The sequence below is a fragment of the Sinohyriopsis cumingii genome, chromosome 17 (assembly GCF_028554795.1).
Source record: "Sinohyriopsis cumingii isolate HCF-2022 chromosome 17, ASM2855479v2, whole genome shotgun sequence".
Classification (NCBI taxonomy): Eukaryota; Metazoa; Mollusca; class Bivalvia; order Unionida; family Unionidae; genus Sinohyriopsis; species Sinohyriopsis cumingii.
This window is the reverse complement of record NC_142977.1, coordinates 98,719,539-98,735,355: the sequence shown is the minus strand read 5'-3', so window position 1 is coordinate 98,735,355 and position 15,817 is coordinate 98,719,539. Positions and strand designations below refer to the sequence as shown.

Sequence of the window (15,817 nt, the reverse complement as noted above, 5' to 3'; positions counted from 1 at the left end):
TTATATTCGCATGAATTTGTTTTCCAATACCAGTGATGTTGAAGTTAATTTATGTGCTGCACATCAGTGTTCACAACGTAATTAAGTCACAATAATTTGTCAATTTGCGCAGCAAATATGTTGTTGTGGTGGTGGGGTTTCACGCCATTTATCAGCACACGATAGGCTATACATGGCGGCCAGTATTAATGGTGGAAGAAGAACCCAGAAAAACCCCGGAAAGAACCACCGACCCATAGACAGCTGATAGGAAAAGAACCTTGCAGTCCATCCTATTTCAGAATACCCAGAGACAGCACTTTCAATAAATAACTGATTCATACAAACATCTTGTGGACCAAACTGAAAGACTTTTCAAGGGCTTGTTATAATTATTTCACAGAATTGCTACAATTAACTTGCAAACTTCTAAAATCTAATTCTCAGACTGTTTTTGCTATAATTTTGTTCAGTCCACCTTCCAAATCAAGAATAAAGTGTGAAAAGTTTAAGTGTTGAAATGTAAATGTCAACATGTATAGAATAATGGCACTGTCAGTTTCACATGTAATTGTAAAGTGATTTTAGATTTAATGATTTATCAAAATGCACCAAAAAATTGTCACTCTTATTATCACTCTTTAGCACAAGATCCTTAACTTATTCTGATATACCAAAAATCACCAGGTATGCAAATCTCCACATGAATAACTGGGTGCAATATCACTCTCAAGTAACATTACTTCCAAGATGACCATGACATCATAAACTGGTTTACTTTTTGTGAATACATGAGGTGGCTGATCAGGCCATTTTAAGATCTGAACTGTCTTTGGCAAACATGATCGGAGATACCACTTGGGTTTACGTGATCAGTAGAGGACGTGTTTCAGTTCTGAGATTTCTGCTGCTCTCGCTTTTGCACTGTCTCTGCAATTCTCCTACATTCAAAGTCTGTAGCACTAGAATGGATGAGACTGTGCCAGGTGGAGCAATTCAGCGCTCATGGTCAATGGTGTCATTTTTCAAGGATGAAAATTCTACTGATCACCCTGAGATCACATTCTCTCCTTCAGCTTGCTGCAGATCATCTTCAATAGTTATATGACCTGCCCATCTCATTTGTGATTTCATCTGTGCACTGTCCAGGCTTTACATGCATACAGCAGTATGGTAACACAATGGCTTTGTAGATTATCAGCTTTGCTTTCAGACTGATGCCTCTGCACTTCCACACATTTGCATGTAGTCTGCCGAAGGGCACACTTATTTTAGCAATTCTGGCATTGGTTTCATCAGCAACGTGAACTGCATGTGACATTCTGGTGCTGCGAAATGTGGACTTGTCCAATGCCAGGAGGGTTTGGCCATTGTCTGTGATGGCAGATTCTATGTAAGTCTTTCCTGGTGCAGGGTATTGCATATCCTGTCTTCTTTATACTGATTGTGAGACCAAACATGACACAAGATGAAAAGATATCGTCCATACTCCATTGCATGTCAAACTGGCATCCAGGGAACAGCCATCAACAAATACTAGATCACAAACCATCATTTCCTGTAATTTTGACTTAAGTCTGCTCAGGATGAAATTCTTGCCATCAGACTGTATCTTATATAGATCATAGTGTCATAGGAAAGGAAAGCAACAGGATGCATAGTCCATGCAGAGAAATCATCCCACTATAGTACTAAGATCATGGAAAGTTACAGCTGCAAAGAGCTCTTCGAGATTACTTAGAAACTAATGTCAAGGAACAAAAGTACACCACTTCCAACTACATTCTCTCCAGTCGACCTTCTGGACCTGCTTGCAAATTTATTCAGTGACAAAGTACAAACATTTAGAGACAAGCTTGACAATACAATTTCAACTGACTCATCGTCACCATGCAGTTAGGATACAGAATTTCAGTAGCAACCATTATATTCACGGATTTAGTACGTCCAATCCTGATGAAGACTGCACCAAAGTCATGTGAACTTGATCCAATTCCAACATCACTGCTGCTTGAGTGCTTAGATCCAGTATTGCCTTCACTAACTGATGTTATTAATACCTCTCTCATCCGGTGAATTCCCATCATTTTTCAAAACTGCCATTGTAAAGCAACTGCTGAAGAATCCAGCACACAACCATAACGATTTAAAGAACTTCAGACGAGTTTCTAATCTCTCATTCATATAAAATATCTTGGAAAAAGTTTTTCTATCCCAACTTGTATCTCATCTGAATTCAAACAGTCTTTTTAGCAATGTACAATCTGCATATCGCCCTTGCTACAGTACTGTAACTACTCTTCTAAAAGTAGTTAATGACATTCTCTCTGCTTTGGATAGCGGAAAGATTACAGTCCTCACCCTCCTTGATTTGTCTGCAGCATTTGACACAATAGACCATGATATATTACTTCACCGTTTCCAGCGTGTATTTGGCATTCATGATACAGCCTTACAGTGGCTCAAGTCCTACTTGGTCAACAGGACACATCCCAGATGATCTATGTTGTGGTGTTCCATAGGGGTCTGTTCTTGGACCTATTCTCTTCATTCTATACACTCAGCCGCTCTCAAGTGTCATAGATAATCATCAAGTATCTCACCAACTGTACGCTGACGACACCCAAATATAAAAATCTAGCCACCCAAATGAAGTTGATGCTACCATCCAAGATGCAGAGAGGTACATTTCTGATGTGAAATCATGGATGACATGTAACAAGCTGCAGATGAATGATGATAAAACTGAGGCCATTCTGATCACAACAAATGACTTTCTCATTCACATCCTTTACCTCAAACAATAAATATCAGCAACACCAACATTAAATTCATGCAGTCAGTACGAAACCTAGGTGTTACTCTGGACAGTACTCTCACATTGCACCAACATGCCATGAACATATGCAAGGCTGCATATCTTGAGCTGAGATGCATCAGCTCCATTCGCAACTATCTTTCAGTTGATGCCACTAAAACACTTGTGTGTTTATTAGAACTTTCAAGACTGGACTATTGTAACTCAAATCTGTCTGGTTCATTTCAATATCTACTCCAGAAACTTCAAAAAATTTAAAACACAGCTGCTCGGATCATCCTTGGAGTACCACAATCAGAGCAAACCTCCCCGCTGCTCTGTACCCTACACTGGCTATCCATTCGATCCAGAGTCAAACACAAAATTTGTTCTGTGCTACGTTTCACTGACGGACTCCAGTCCAACATACCTATCCGACCTCACCCATGTATACACACCAGCAAGATACCTACGCTCCTCTTCTGACAATCGTATACTCATTATTCCCACTATGAAAACTAAGTCATATGGACAACATTCTTTTGCATACGAGGGCCCAGCAACGTGGAATGAATTGTTCATTGAACTTAGACTCTAAGACACAGTGATCCCATTCAAGAGTGCTCTTAAAACTCACCTATTTTGACTGCAAGAACAAACTTAAAGACCTAATAATGTTTCCTACCTTAAATATTTTCATCATGTTTTTATGTTTTCTAATTTCATGGTGCTTGCTTCTGTAATCATATCATTATGTTTTGCTTACATTATAGGTGTTGTCTGGTGTTGTAAAGCGCTTAGAGCTTCTAAAGATTAGGCGCTATACAAAGTCCTCTTTATTATTTAAGAGAAACTCATAATAATGAGTGTTTGAGCCAACACGCAGCCTTAATTCCTTCGTTGACTGGGAAGTGTTCAGATTACTTGCCACCATCCATGATACAAATAAGCATCTCTTCAGAAAATTGCCAAACTGTCACAATGAACTTCTGTGGGCAATCAAATTTTGCCCTGACCTTCAAAATGCTCCATCGACTGACGGTGTTATAGACTTTTGAACTTTCAATGTTTCATACAGGTTGGAATTTTGCTTCTGGCATTTCTCATGAAGTTGATATTCTGTACACACCAAGTCTGGTCCTTTGAAGCCACATCAGTCAGGCATCCACCCTGTCTCTACTCCTGACAATTACATAGTCAATTAGATGACGGTGCTTTGAGTGTGGATGCATCCTATACGTCTTGCTCCACTTTGTCAGGCAGAAGACTGTGTTATTGATCAGGGGGCCATGTTCAGTGCATTTCCACAGAATGAGAGTCTGTTGTTGTTTCATTTGCAAAGCCATTTTTGCCATTAAAACATGACCATGTTGAGTGCTTTGTGCCAACTTATGCACTGAAGTCACCAAAGAAGATGGTCTTGTCAACCGTTCAGTACTTCTCTGATAACAGAATCCAGGTCTTCATAAAATTTGTCCTTGACTGCATCTGTGGTGGTCATAGTGGATGCACAGGTGCTGATGATAGCTGTATGTCTTTTTCTCCAGACAGTGGGAGTCTCATTTGGATTAGTCTGTCATTCACACCCTTTGGATGATTTTAAGTTTGCTAACTGTGATTTGATTGCAAATGAAACACCTGCTTTACGTTGCTTTTCTTTATTTTAGCTGCTCCAAAAGAAGATTAGCCAGTTACTACTTCAGAAAAGTGTCTTTCATCAGCTATATGGAGGTTGACTCTGACCAATTCTCTCTGGTTTGTCTGCTGATGTACTGTCTATTAGTGTACACACATTTCAAACACTGATGGTGCATTGCTTCACCTTTATCTTTTTGTTAGATATTCGACCTCTAAGGTGGATTCCCAGTCATGGTATATTGATCAGGATTATGGCGAAGCTATGTTTAAGGCACCTATTCTACCCACTTCCTGATGCCATGGAAGTGAGCAATGTGATCCTAAAAAGGGCTGCTCAGTCAATATGTGGATTTTCAAGTTCCACTGCTGCTTTGGTCCACTAAAAAAGTGACCCTGTACCCTCAGCTACTGCTCCCAGTGCAACTACACATTTGATGCCTTGCCACTCACCCATCACCACAGGAGTTGAAAGTATATCGAGAGTGAGGGAAATGTCATGACTTGCATGCAAGTTGAAATTATGTGAGGGAAAGTTGCACAGATTCACCATTACCCTCTTGTCCAGGCCTGTCTGAATCCAGTGGCTCGATAATGTCAAGACGTCTTGAGAAGATTCCTGATGGAATGGATGGCCTTCAGTTTCTACTGTACTCGAACTGTGAAGCCATGTGCTGTCCATACAGTTATCTGCCGTCAAATCTGGGGTGATCTGCATATCTGTTCAGTTGCCTGATCCACCGGAAATAACTTCCCAGAGGAAACCAGTGAAGCTATCCATCCAGGTCAACAGTCACAGGTAATACAGTCTACTGTTATTTATGATAGCAGTTGTAGACATTTCCAATATCAGGCTTACTTAAACCCATGTATTTGCCTGACGTGACTACCAGTTTAAAAGTTTTGACTGGCATGTATTCGAGCAACCAGATGTCAGTCATAGAGTATCCCAAATATCATTATATCAAGTTGTCTTTATTTATCCATTAAATTGTCAAAGAAACACCTTAATAAAGTAATATTCAGCAGTTACTATGCGAAGTTTACATATCATGTATTTGTCAGATTATCAATACAGGTATCACCAACTAAGCATCAATCAAAGGACAAGGTATTGTTTAAATATTTTGCTTGTCAGACAATTAATCATGGTGCTACTGTCTAAGCTTAATTCAAAGTTGATTAGGTCTTGCTTAAAAAGTTTCCCTGAACAAACAAAAGAGTTGTCACAGATTAAGCTTGTTACAGCTGATATGCTATACTGCTCACAGCTGAGCTGGTAAAATGAGGTTAGCGAATGGCAACTTAATTGTTTAATGAATCAGATTTCAGACATTTGCTTCCCAATAAGATATATATTTTTTTATTTGATTTTCTCTTCTTAATCAATAGGCTTACACATACATAGAAGTGATAACAATAAATATCAGTCTAAGTTTTTCTGTTAGAAAGATCGATGCTCTCCATGTCAAAGCGTAATCATAATACAGCTGAAAACTACAAACCATCTAAGACAGATAGAGTAATCAACTGAGAATGGAGATATGACACCAGTGCTGTTTTGCGAACTTTGCCAAAAACATCATCTAAAGCAAAAACTTCATATGACACAGAGCTACAAACGTTAGGAAACTAGTATTAGCGGAGCACGCTGCATGTAATAGCAATGTAAAATCAGCGAAAGCTAAAATTACCACTGACAGCTGATAATAAGTTAGTGACATCGTTAGATAAAGCATCCGAGAAAGCTGACGAAACAATGTGAACCTTATTCAGAACTGCATAATGTGTTGCAAAAGAGAATTTTTCTATCGAAGAATTCCAATCAGTTAATGAGATTTCGCAGTTAAATGGTACTGTCGTCACCGCAAAGTTCTATTTAGAGGATACTGCCTGCTCTGAATTCATTAGCATCATGTCTGCAATGCTGGATGAATCTATTCTTGAAGAGGTGAGAGCAAGATCTGCTGTGGGAACAACTGTTGACCAATCAACTACCTTGCAACACAGAGGCTCACAATTGTATACCTTTCATATCCAACAGAAGGGAATGTATACTTGGTATACAAAACTGATATATTTACCATGCTCTTACCATTACAACAACATCCCTTGCATATCTGCAATCAAATGGATTAGATGTAACAAAGATCTATGACATGTGATTGGATGGTGTGATCTTGATGCTAGGAAAAAGGGAAGTATGTCAATATTTCTTCCAAAAATTTGCTTCGTTTGGATTTACGTACATTTTGGCCCATAGACTCTCATTTGTGTGTAGATGCTACCATTACAGTACCAGAGACTGGCCACCTGAAGAGCATCCTTATTCCTCTTCATACCTAATTTAAGAAGTCCCCATCTCCTCTTTCTGAACAGAGATCCTGGTGAGTAATCACTGATGCTGCCTCCCCCTCACTCCCACAAGAGGTTTGCCTAGTATGATGCCTGACTATGGGGAATGAATTAGATAATGTTACAGGATCAGTGGTGTCTATAATCGGCATGTTGAGTGATCAGATTAAAATTTCCGACAAATTTATTGGAACATAAAATGACAGCATACAAATGAATGTTTTGCTGCACTTTCTTGGAGGCATCTTTGAAAAATTAAACACCTTTAACAGGTGTTTGAAGACAAGAGATTTGTTATACATTGCCATGATGCAACACGCTGATTGAACTTTTGATATTGCTTGAAGCTAAATACCATGGAGATGCACCACATTTTGAGCTCCCCCACGATGAATTTCTTACAGCCATGCATGACAGTGGCCGCTTCAAAGGGATAGAATTCAGTGTTATCACCTAACAATGACTTGCAAAACAAAGCAATAAGGTGTGCACAGATTATTCACGGAAACATATGTGACAGATTCCCAGACCATGCATTAACGAATTCTCCATGTTCAAGTCTACCTTTCCTGGAAATGTTAGTGATATACCATGGTTTTGTAACGATCACATAGGCACACTGTATGCTCATTAGAAACCGACATCTGTACCAACAAAACATAGAGAATGCTTCCTCCAAACTAATACACTTTAAGTAAGTGGATTTACCAAAGAGCAAATGTGGAACACACAAAAATGCTGTTGTGGGGAAAACTGTAGTAAATCATAGATAAACCTTTCATTTTCTACTACCACTTATGAGACTTATTTAATTTTAGTAAAGCAACGTGTGAATAAAATGGGACAAAATAAAGTGTTCAATAACAATAATTCATACACAGAGATTTCAGTGAGTGACAGGAGGGACGAAGACACATTTCAAGCCAGGAGATAAAACCCTATCAGTCAGTAGGTTCACATTAATTTTGTATACTAATATCACGTTCATTCTCTTGACATCACCTTCCTGCCTGGCACAGCCTGAAGCGTGCCAGAATAAAATTTTGTGGTATTCATTTGGGATTCTATATATTTCAGCAATAATAGTTCCAAAACAAGCAGCCCTAAATCTACTTTATCAATCTAATCACATGAACATTTTGATTCACTAAACAAATATGTTTATGGCAAAGTGCCTAAATATACTTGTAGCAATTCTACCTCAACTGGCTCAAGACCAGGGGTGCATACATTTTGTCAAAATCAAGATGTCCACAGACAACTATACAGTTTTTTGTCCACATAGAAGACCCACTTGTCTATATTTTCATAGTTAAAAAGTAGAGTGGAATATAGCATTGTTAAAATGTTTACTTTTTATTAAGCTGCACCATTTAAATGCATGCAGTATGGATCTCTGGCATGTAAATTATACAAAGAAATTCAAATCCTGGAAAAGATTTCTCTGCCTTGTCATGACGTATGATGTGTTTAAAAGCTTCTTGTAATGTTTGGTGTGACTCACACTGTATTTATTGTTCATTCTGTCTAAATCACCCACAAGTTTTTTTCTCTGATCTGGTCTATACATTATCAAATTCTAAACTGACATATATTGTGCTTTGGACATTTTTGGTTTGTTAATAATATGGTTTTCTTTGTGATGACATGTATGACTTTTGCATTACAAGATGCAATTATCTGATCTTCTTTGGACTTGACCCAAGTAAACTCTTGCATCAAATATTCTTTGAACTCATGTTTTTATTCATATTCCCTGACATCATCAAGTTTAAGTTGTAGCCCATTTTGTTGACTTTTCATTCAAAATGTTACCACTTGGCTCTAGAGTTTTAATAAAATGATCCATCCTGATAAATTCCCAGGAAAATTCATCTTAGTCGCATGTAATGGTTTCAAGGAGTCCAGCAATTGGTTCATAACAACAGATTCCTTATGGAATCCCTATCCTCCAGTAACGTCTGCTTTCATTGATTGTATACAAATATGTGGGTGATATCAGTACTAATAGATAAATTTCTGCATATACTATGTAAATAGACAATGCACCCAGATGGTGCATCCTGGCAAGTATGAATGGCACTTTGTTCAGATGAATGGGGAACTGCTTATCTTTTTAAGTTACAGGCCACAATTTTCTTGTCCAGACAAGTAACCTTGCAAAAGTTGCTTGTCTGTAAGAATAAATGTTCAACTCTGACCAAATTGGACAATGGAATTCTGCTCCGCTGACTTAGTAGTTATGCAACCTCTGATAATTCTACATTTAACTCACAATCAGTTAAATTAGACCCAATTACACTTTTTTATGTACAAGCAACTGGCAGTGAGAAAATCTCCATTTTTTTCTCCGAATTCAATAGATGATTGCACAATAAATGGACTTCTTCCAATGAGTGTACAAATCTATTCTTTCTCCCAACTTTTTCCCCAGTTTCCAAATAATGCATGAATGCTGCTATATGTGAAAAAATGGCCATTTATTTCACAATTCAACAAGTAATGCACATCAAGAAACCACATGATCACTTGAGATGAATGAGAAGAAAGAAAACCTTTAGAAAATCAGTATTTTATTAATGCAAGTGAAAGAAAAGATAAATTGGTGTGATATTCTACCTTCTTAATGAACCTCTCATATCTTGTCGTGGTTCGATAATCCTTCATTCGTGCCTCATCCTCCCTTGTAACCTTGGTGATAGGCACAGTTCCAGCAGGATAATCTAGAAGGTTGTACAAGGTGGTGTAGGTCACTCCACCTAGTGGTAATCAGAAAATACTGTATGGTAGGCAAAGTGGTGACAAGGAGATATTCATTGATAACTTATGAATTATTTTATGCAAGACCAGGTATATATATATATATATATATATATATATATATATATATATATATATATATATATATATATATATATATATATATATATATATATATATGACAACTAGAAAATGAAATGGAAGATTTATTTTTGGAATATGCGGATATAATACTGTGTGTTATGATGAGGTTTTTAAAAATATTTTAGCACATAATGTTAAGATGCAATACACATTTTCCGTTCACAGATTATTACTAAATTAAGTAATGGATTGCATATTTAGTTCTTCAAATAGGAATAAATTATAGTATATGCATTCCACCAAATTACTGCTTGAATTTTAGTTTCAAACATACGAATCATCTAATCATTTTGTAGAGAGTCAGGTGAAAAACTGCCTGAATAAATTGATAAATTGACTGCAAATCTCTAAAACTTTCTGCCACACTAGTGAGACAAAAATAAAGAGAAACACTAAACAACCCTCACACCCTCTGTATGGCTGAACTTATCCCTAAACTTTTATTCTGCAAATTTTGACTCATCCTAGTATAATCAACATTTGTATGAAATTTATCTCTCATATTAACAATATAAAGTTTATCTTAATGTACATGTTGATGACAGCATTACATAATCTCTCTCTCACACAACATACACCAACAAAATAAATTCAACAGACAGAAAGAAGAGAAGAGGCCTAAGTGGGCCTGATATCGCTCACCAGTCTGAAATCAATCTTAAAGCCAAATGGAAGGACAGTTGGAAATAAAATCTGAGTTAGTATGATGCTTTCTGATAGCCTTATTGGATGACAAAATATTTTTTGTGTGCAAACCGTTAAAGGCCTTATGGCAGGACATTGTCAAGCAAACTTGATTACCCATTTTTTAAAAGTCATTTAGATGTTTCTTTTATTTTTAGTAGGAATGACCATATTCAGCGGAGGATCAGCATCATTTGTATCAAATGGAAAGGCCTTTGTAAAAGGATGCTTTCTGTCAAATTGGTCAAACCCTGTTGATCAGTCCAAGAGAAAAAGTATTTCTTTTATAGTAATGGTAGTGATACTTCACGGCAGATAAGTATTATCTATATAAAAGTGAACAGCCTTGATGCCAAAATATTGTCAAATTTTTTTTGAATGTCTTTTGAGTAGTTTTTAAAAGGTTGGTTTAAGGTTTCCTCTTTAGTTACAATTGTCATATTTCCAGACTGCCATAATTTGTACAAAGGCTTTCGTGCTAGATAAAATTTTGTTAAATTCTTTTGGTTGATTATTCTATGGTTGATCAGCATTACTTTTTAAATCTACAAAAAGGCCTCAATCGTCCTATGTGAGAATACTTTCCATCAAATTCTGTTCACTGATCCTTGAAAGAAGTCATTTTAAAGACTGCTTTCTGCCATGTTTGGTCAAGATTGGTCAGTTGATTTGAAGGAAATTTTGGAATTAGCAATAGTTGACAGATGATAGATGATGCACAACATAAGAAACACTATGAATGCAGAACCATATTTAGAAGCTGACCTGGCCTTATGCCCTGATGAGCTAACTATGGTTCCAAAAACATGAATGATTAACCATACTATGGCCTTATTCCCTGATGAACTAACAAGGTACCTAAAACATTAAAGACTGCTCCGTTGGGTACTGCAGGGAAAGCAAAACCTGGACATATCAAAGCATCCAGCTCATGTGATCTCCACAAAGACAGGAACTTCTTTTTGTATTTCTGCATGAGATAAAACATTGTTTGACTGATATCGTTTCCTTCTATACTTACAAATATCTGCATCTAATTGTCGTCTGTAGGAAGAAAATCTTAAAGTCGGAGCTGGTAATATGTGCACATAAGTTGTAGAAGTTCCAAAAGAACAAAAAGCTATCTGTTGCTGCCCCATAACAGACATGCTGCACTGCACCATGCTTTATGAATTTGAATAAATATTTGAAAAACAGGTGGTTCAAACAAAATCTGATCATTCTTTTAACTATAACCTGAGAAACAATTTGTAAAAAGAGTGGCACATTAGGCACCCACCATGTGTTTAATGATCTTCTGTCTAGAAACTAGTGAAGGACAAACAGACCTGCATCTTTGGTCAATCTTTACATGCAGAAGAATTATTTTCTATTAGACTTACCATTGCCATTACCTCTAAGTTTTGCCAATGAACTTATTCTAAAACAGAGGTCAGTCAGCAAGACCTTTTTTTAAAAGCCAAAATGACCCTATTCTCTGACTTTTTGACCACAAAATCAATAGGCCTCTTCCATACTAAATGTTCACAGTGTTCAAACTCTCCACACTTTCAGGCAATACACATGGTCTAGAACAAAAACTATTATGCAATACAGATTTTTCTTCCTTCAGTTATATTTTAATCTTTTTACTCAAAATTGGAGAATTCTTTCCTCTTCAACTCGTAATCATCCACAAACAGTGGCGAAGGTACATGGATTAGAACTCAAAATTGTGTAGAAAAACCATTCTTATTCTTTCAGTCGCAGTGATCTTTACACTAGACCTTTATATTCCAAAGCTTCTTCATGCAAATCATCCACAATGTTTGATCCAGGTCTGTGATGTAAAATATTACTGTGCAACAACCATTTCTTTTCTTTCAGTCATATATACATACTAAGGTTATATGATAATGTCTTAAAGGTTTTTGTTTCTTTGAACCTCTCAATGAATTTAATGATGATTGATATGCAAAGTAACGTTCTATAAAACTATGTGCAGCATGCAAGACACCAACAGATATAATGTGATGTAACTTAAATAAATAACAGTGACGTAAATAGTTATAGAACAATCTGTAAACTGTATAAAAGTGATACTAATAGTAATGGAACAAATGAAAGCTTCTTCATGTATGATACAAAAAGCTCAAGCTGCTGAGACAAACTTGTATTTTCTGAGAGTGGTTTATAGGGACCATGATGATTAATTGATATACTGATGTATCAATATTTGTTCCATATCAATACTCATATCAATACTAGAGGTGAAAAATCGATACAAGACAATACTTATCCTATATAAGTTACTTTCATCTTTAGCATTAATAATTATTAGCCATTTACCTTTTATCAATTAAGCTGAAAACTAATCTGAGACAGCCTAAACATGCATATGCATTTGCCAGTATTTATGTCAGTAACAAAGAAAAGACACTGACTCACCTTCCACAAATTAGCAAGTATAAAGTGACTAAATCGAATGGATTTAAATCTAGCACCTAACTCACTTTGCCATTTCCATGGTTATTATCTAATTCCATCAGTATGCTCTACCACTGATAACACATCTCAATGTAAAGAAGACATTTTACGTTTTGTTATGAATGTATGATTAAAGTATTTTACTAATCGTTTAATAACCAATCTTACGTGAAGTTTCGCTGTTGCTTCACATCTTGTCAGTTTGAACTGAATATGAGGGTTACACTTTTGGAGTGCAGTAAAATATGTTATGTTCAAATTTGAATGGTTGTTATTGTTCAAATCCAGAGCAAAATAATAACCATCATTCAGAACTAGCGTATTCAATGTATGGCACACCAGAAGAACTGACATCCAAAATCAATATATAAATAGATACGAAGCAAGAATAATTCGGTTGTTAGTCACTCCCGCTCCGATACTAGACTTGTTCTAGTTGAATATTGGTACCTGCTCTAGCCTTCTACATTTTATGAAACTTAAAATAGATAAGTGTCTTTAGCAGAGTAAGTTTTTGACGTCTAAGCTTTTGTCCTTAACAAGGTCTTCATCAGATGAATGATGCCTGGGCTGGGTCTTATAAACCAGCAGAGAAACCTGACAACTATGGTGAACATTACAAAGAATCATGGCATACTTCTTCAAATAACATCCTAGTACTTGGTACAGAGAATACCATAAGGAGAAAAATAAGGGAAACTATAGAAATCATGGACAGGGAGCCATTGTTCAACTGTGATTCCGGATTAGAACTCGCACCATTGAACAGAAGGACTGAGTCATGTGATCAACATTCAGATATTCCTCTGATGAAGGCCTTATGAAAAGGATGAAAGCTGAGGAGTAAAAAAAAATTCTTGCACTAGGAAATTGCACTATTTCTTCTGTTTTGAACACTGTAGTACCTTCCATATTTAAACGAAGACATGAAATTGGTGATACAATGTTTTAAATGCATTAATGCAATGCAAAACAAGGAGCATGGTCATGTACCTCATTAAATTCAGCTGCCTATAAAAGATTTAATAAACATCATTGACATCTAACAGGTAATCTGTTTGGAAGTATTTTTTATCTTGTCAAGATAGAAATGAACAGATGATAAGTCTATGTCTATCTGTAACCTGTATACTGAAAATACAACCAATATATGAGCACGTATAAAACAGCACCACACTACTACCGAGAGACCTTCTAAAGATAAAAAATCCATCATGCTGATATGTGTATCAATAATGTATCGTATTTTATCACAAGTGTTCCAAAGGAAGATAAAGATAGAATATGTATAAGTAATTAGATACCAGTTTCATTGCTAGACTATAAAACAGCATCAGCTTTAATAGCAAATAGACTCATAAGGTACTTCTTTCTATTACAAGTGATAATCGGAAAGGCTTTACAGATGTATTGGTGAAAACACTAGAATTGTATGATTTCATGAACTTCTTGTTTGTGTATACAAGTGAAGAATGTCTTAAAAATTGAAAATACTATTAAGGGAAACAAAGATTCTCAAATCTCACCTGTAATCTCTCTGCTAGTTTCCACCAATCATAAACATTTCTGCAAAAACACAACAAAACAAAATGCAATGATTTAATTTTCTCTAAACAAGTCCATACCTTTCAATAAAATACTTAAGAAATGTACAGACAAATCCACTTATCTCAACCTCATTTATCTCGATAACCCATGTATGTCGAGCGTTTTCATCCGGTCCAAAAAAATTCCTTCTTTTTTATGCTAAGTTTTTCCCACTTATCTCGACCCCTGTTAAGTAAATAACCCTGTTAACCCTGTTATGTCAGGCATAAGTTTCAGTCTAAAGTAACATGTGGACCCATTTAATTCAATAAAATGCATCTTTTGTCCATCTCTGGGAAATTTTACAACTAATGATCTGGTGTTTCCACTACTACCGGTACCTCATACCGCAAGGATGGTAAAAGTCGGTACAAGACCAAATTTAACTACAAATGCTAATCAACCAATCTCATCAATGAATAGAGTGGAGAAGAATATGTTGTAAACCTAAATACTTAAGAGTGAGGAAATTGAATGAATGCATTTCTGACCTTTACAGGCGATGTGTTCATAATGGACTGTGTTATATGTCAACATCAGTAAATTATAGGCCATTTCACACGGCATCGTGAATTTTATCTGTAACTCAGTAAATTTTCAGGTCAGCATCATTAAATGTAACTAAAAATACCTAATTCATTTTGCACTATATATTTAAACTGAATTTGGTAATGTTAGCTACATTTAATGATGCTTAACTGAAAATTAACAGAATTACTGATAAGATAAAATTCATGATGCTTTGTGGAACAAACTATAGTGTAATCCCGTTCCAATATCACCATGGTCAGTCACCAATTTAATCCATACACAATTAACAACTTTGGTTCGGAGTTCACTTATAAAGTAAACAGTTAAAGTGTTTAAGTGTTCCCATCCTTGGTGTGGGTGAAAGCCTTCAACTTCAACATGGCTAGATCACATGACTTAGAATCATCTATAGATAGAAACCGGCAAAATTCCAAACTAAGTTGGTACCCCACCCCACCTCATATTAAAGACGTGGTTATTAAGTTGTTTTGAACAAGAGTACATAAAAGAATAAATGGTATCTATACAAATTACTAGCGCCCAGTATTTGTTTTAAAAATGAAGTTGTCCATCGTATTGCCATGATTACAGATTCTACAATGCAAATGGAACAAAGCAAATATCAAAGTGACTGATGAGAGTAACATTTATGAAACAAAAAGGAGTGCTTTTATTTGTATTATTTTGAATCGAATATCAAAGCCTTGCAATCCATCAAAATGATGAACCAACTCTCTTTCTGGCACTGTGTTGTTGCCACTGGTCACTGATCAAAGTCAGAAGGGATATGGGACTACAACAGTATGAATAGAATATGTTGGCTCCTTACAGAATTTGATGTTGAGACAGTTAACTTTGAAGTCTTTAAACACATTTTAC

General features: G+C 36.1%; 1 protein-coding gene across 2 annotated transcripts in view; it reads right to left on the bottom strand.

Annotated features, from left to right (window-relative positions):
- The window catches only part of LOC149779518 (fatty-acid amide hydrolase 1-like), a 126,018-nt gene that overhangs the window by 9,130 nt on the left and 101,071 nt on the right, over positions 1-15,817 (bottom strand). For both annotated transcript variants that reach the window (XM_089940230.1, XM_089940231.1), the window contains exons 15-17: positions 14,347-14,386; positions 11,213-11,324; positions 9,386-9,525 (exon numbers count right to left, since the gene is read on the bottom strand). In XM_089940230.1, the coding sequence (XP_089796356.1) occupies positions 9,386-9,525; positions 11,213-11,324; positions 14,347-14,386 (292 nt within the window). The remainder of the gene's footprint in view (positions 1-9,385; positions 9,526-11,212; positions 11,325-14,346; positions 14,387-15,817) is intronic.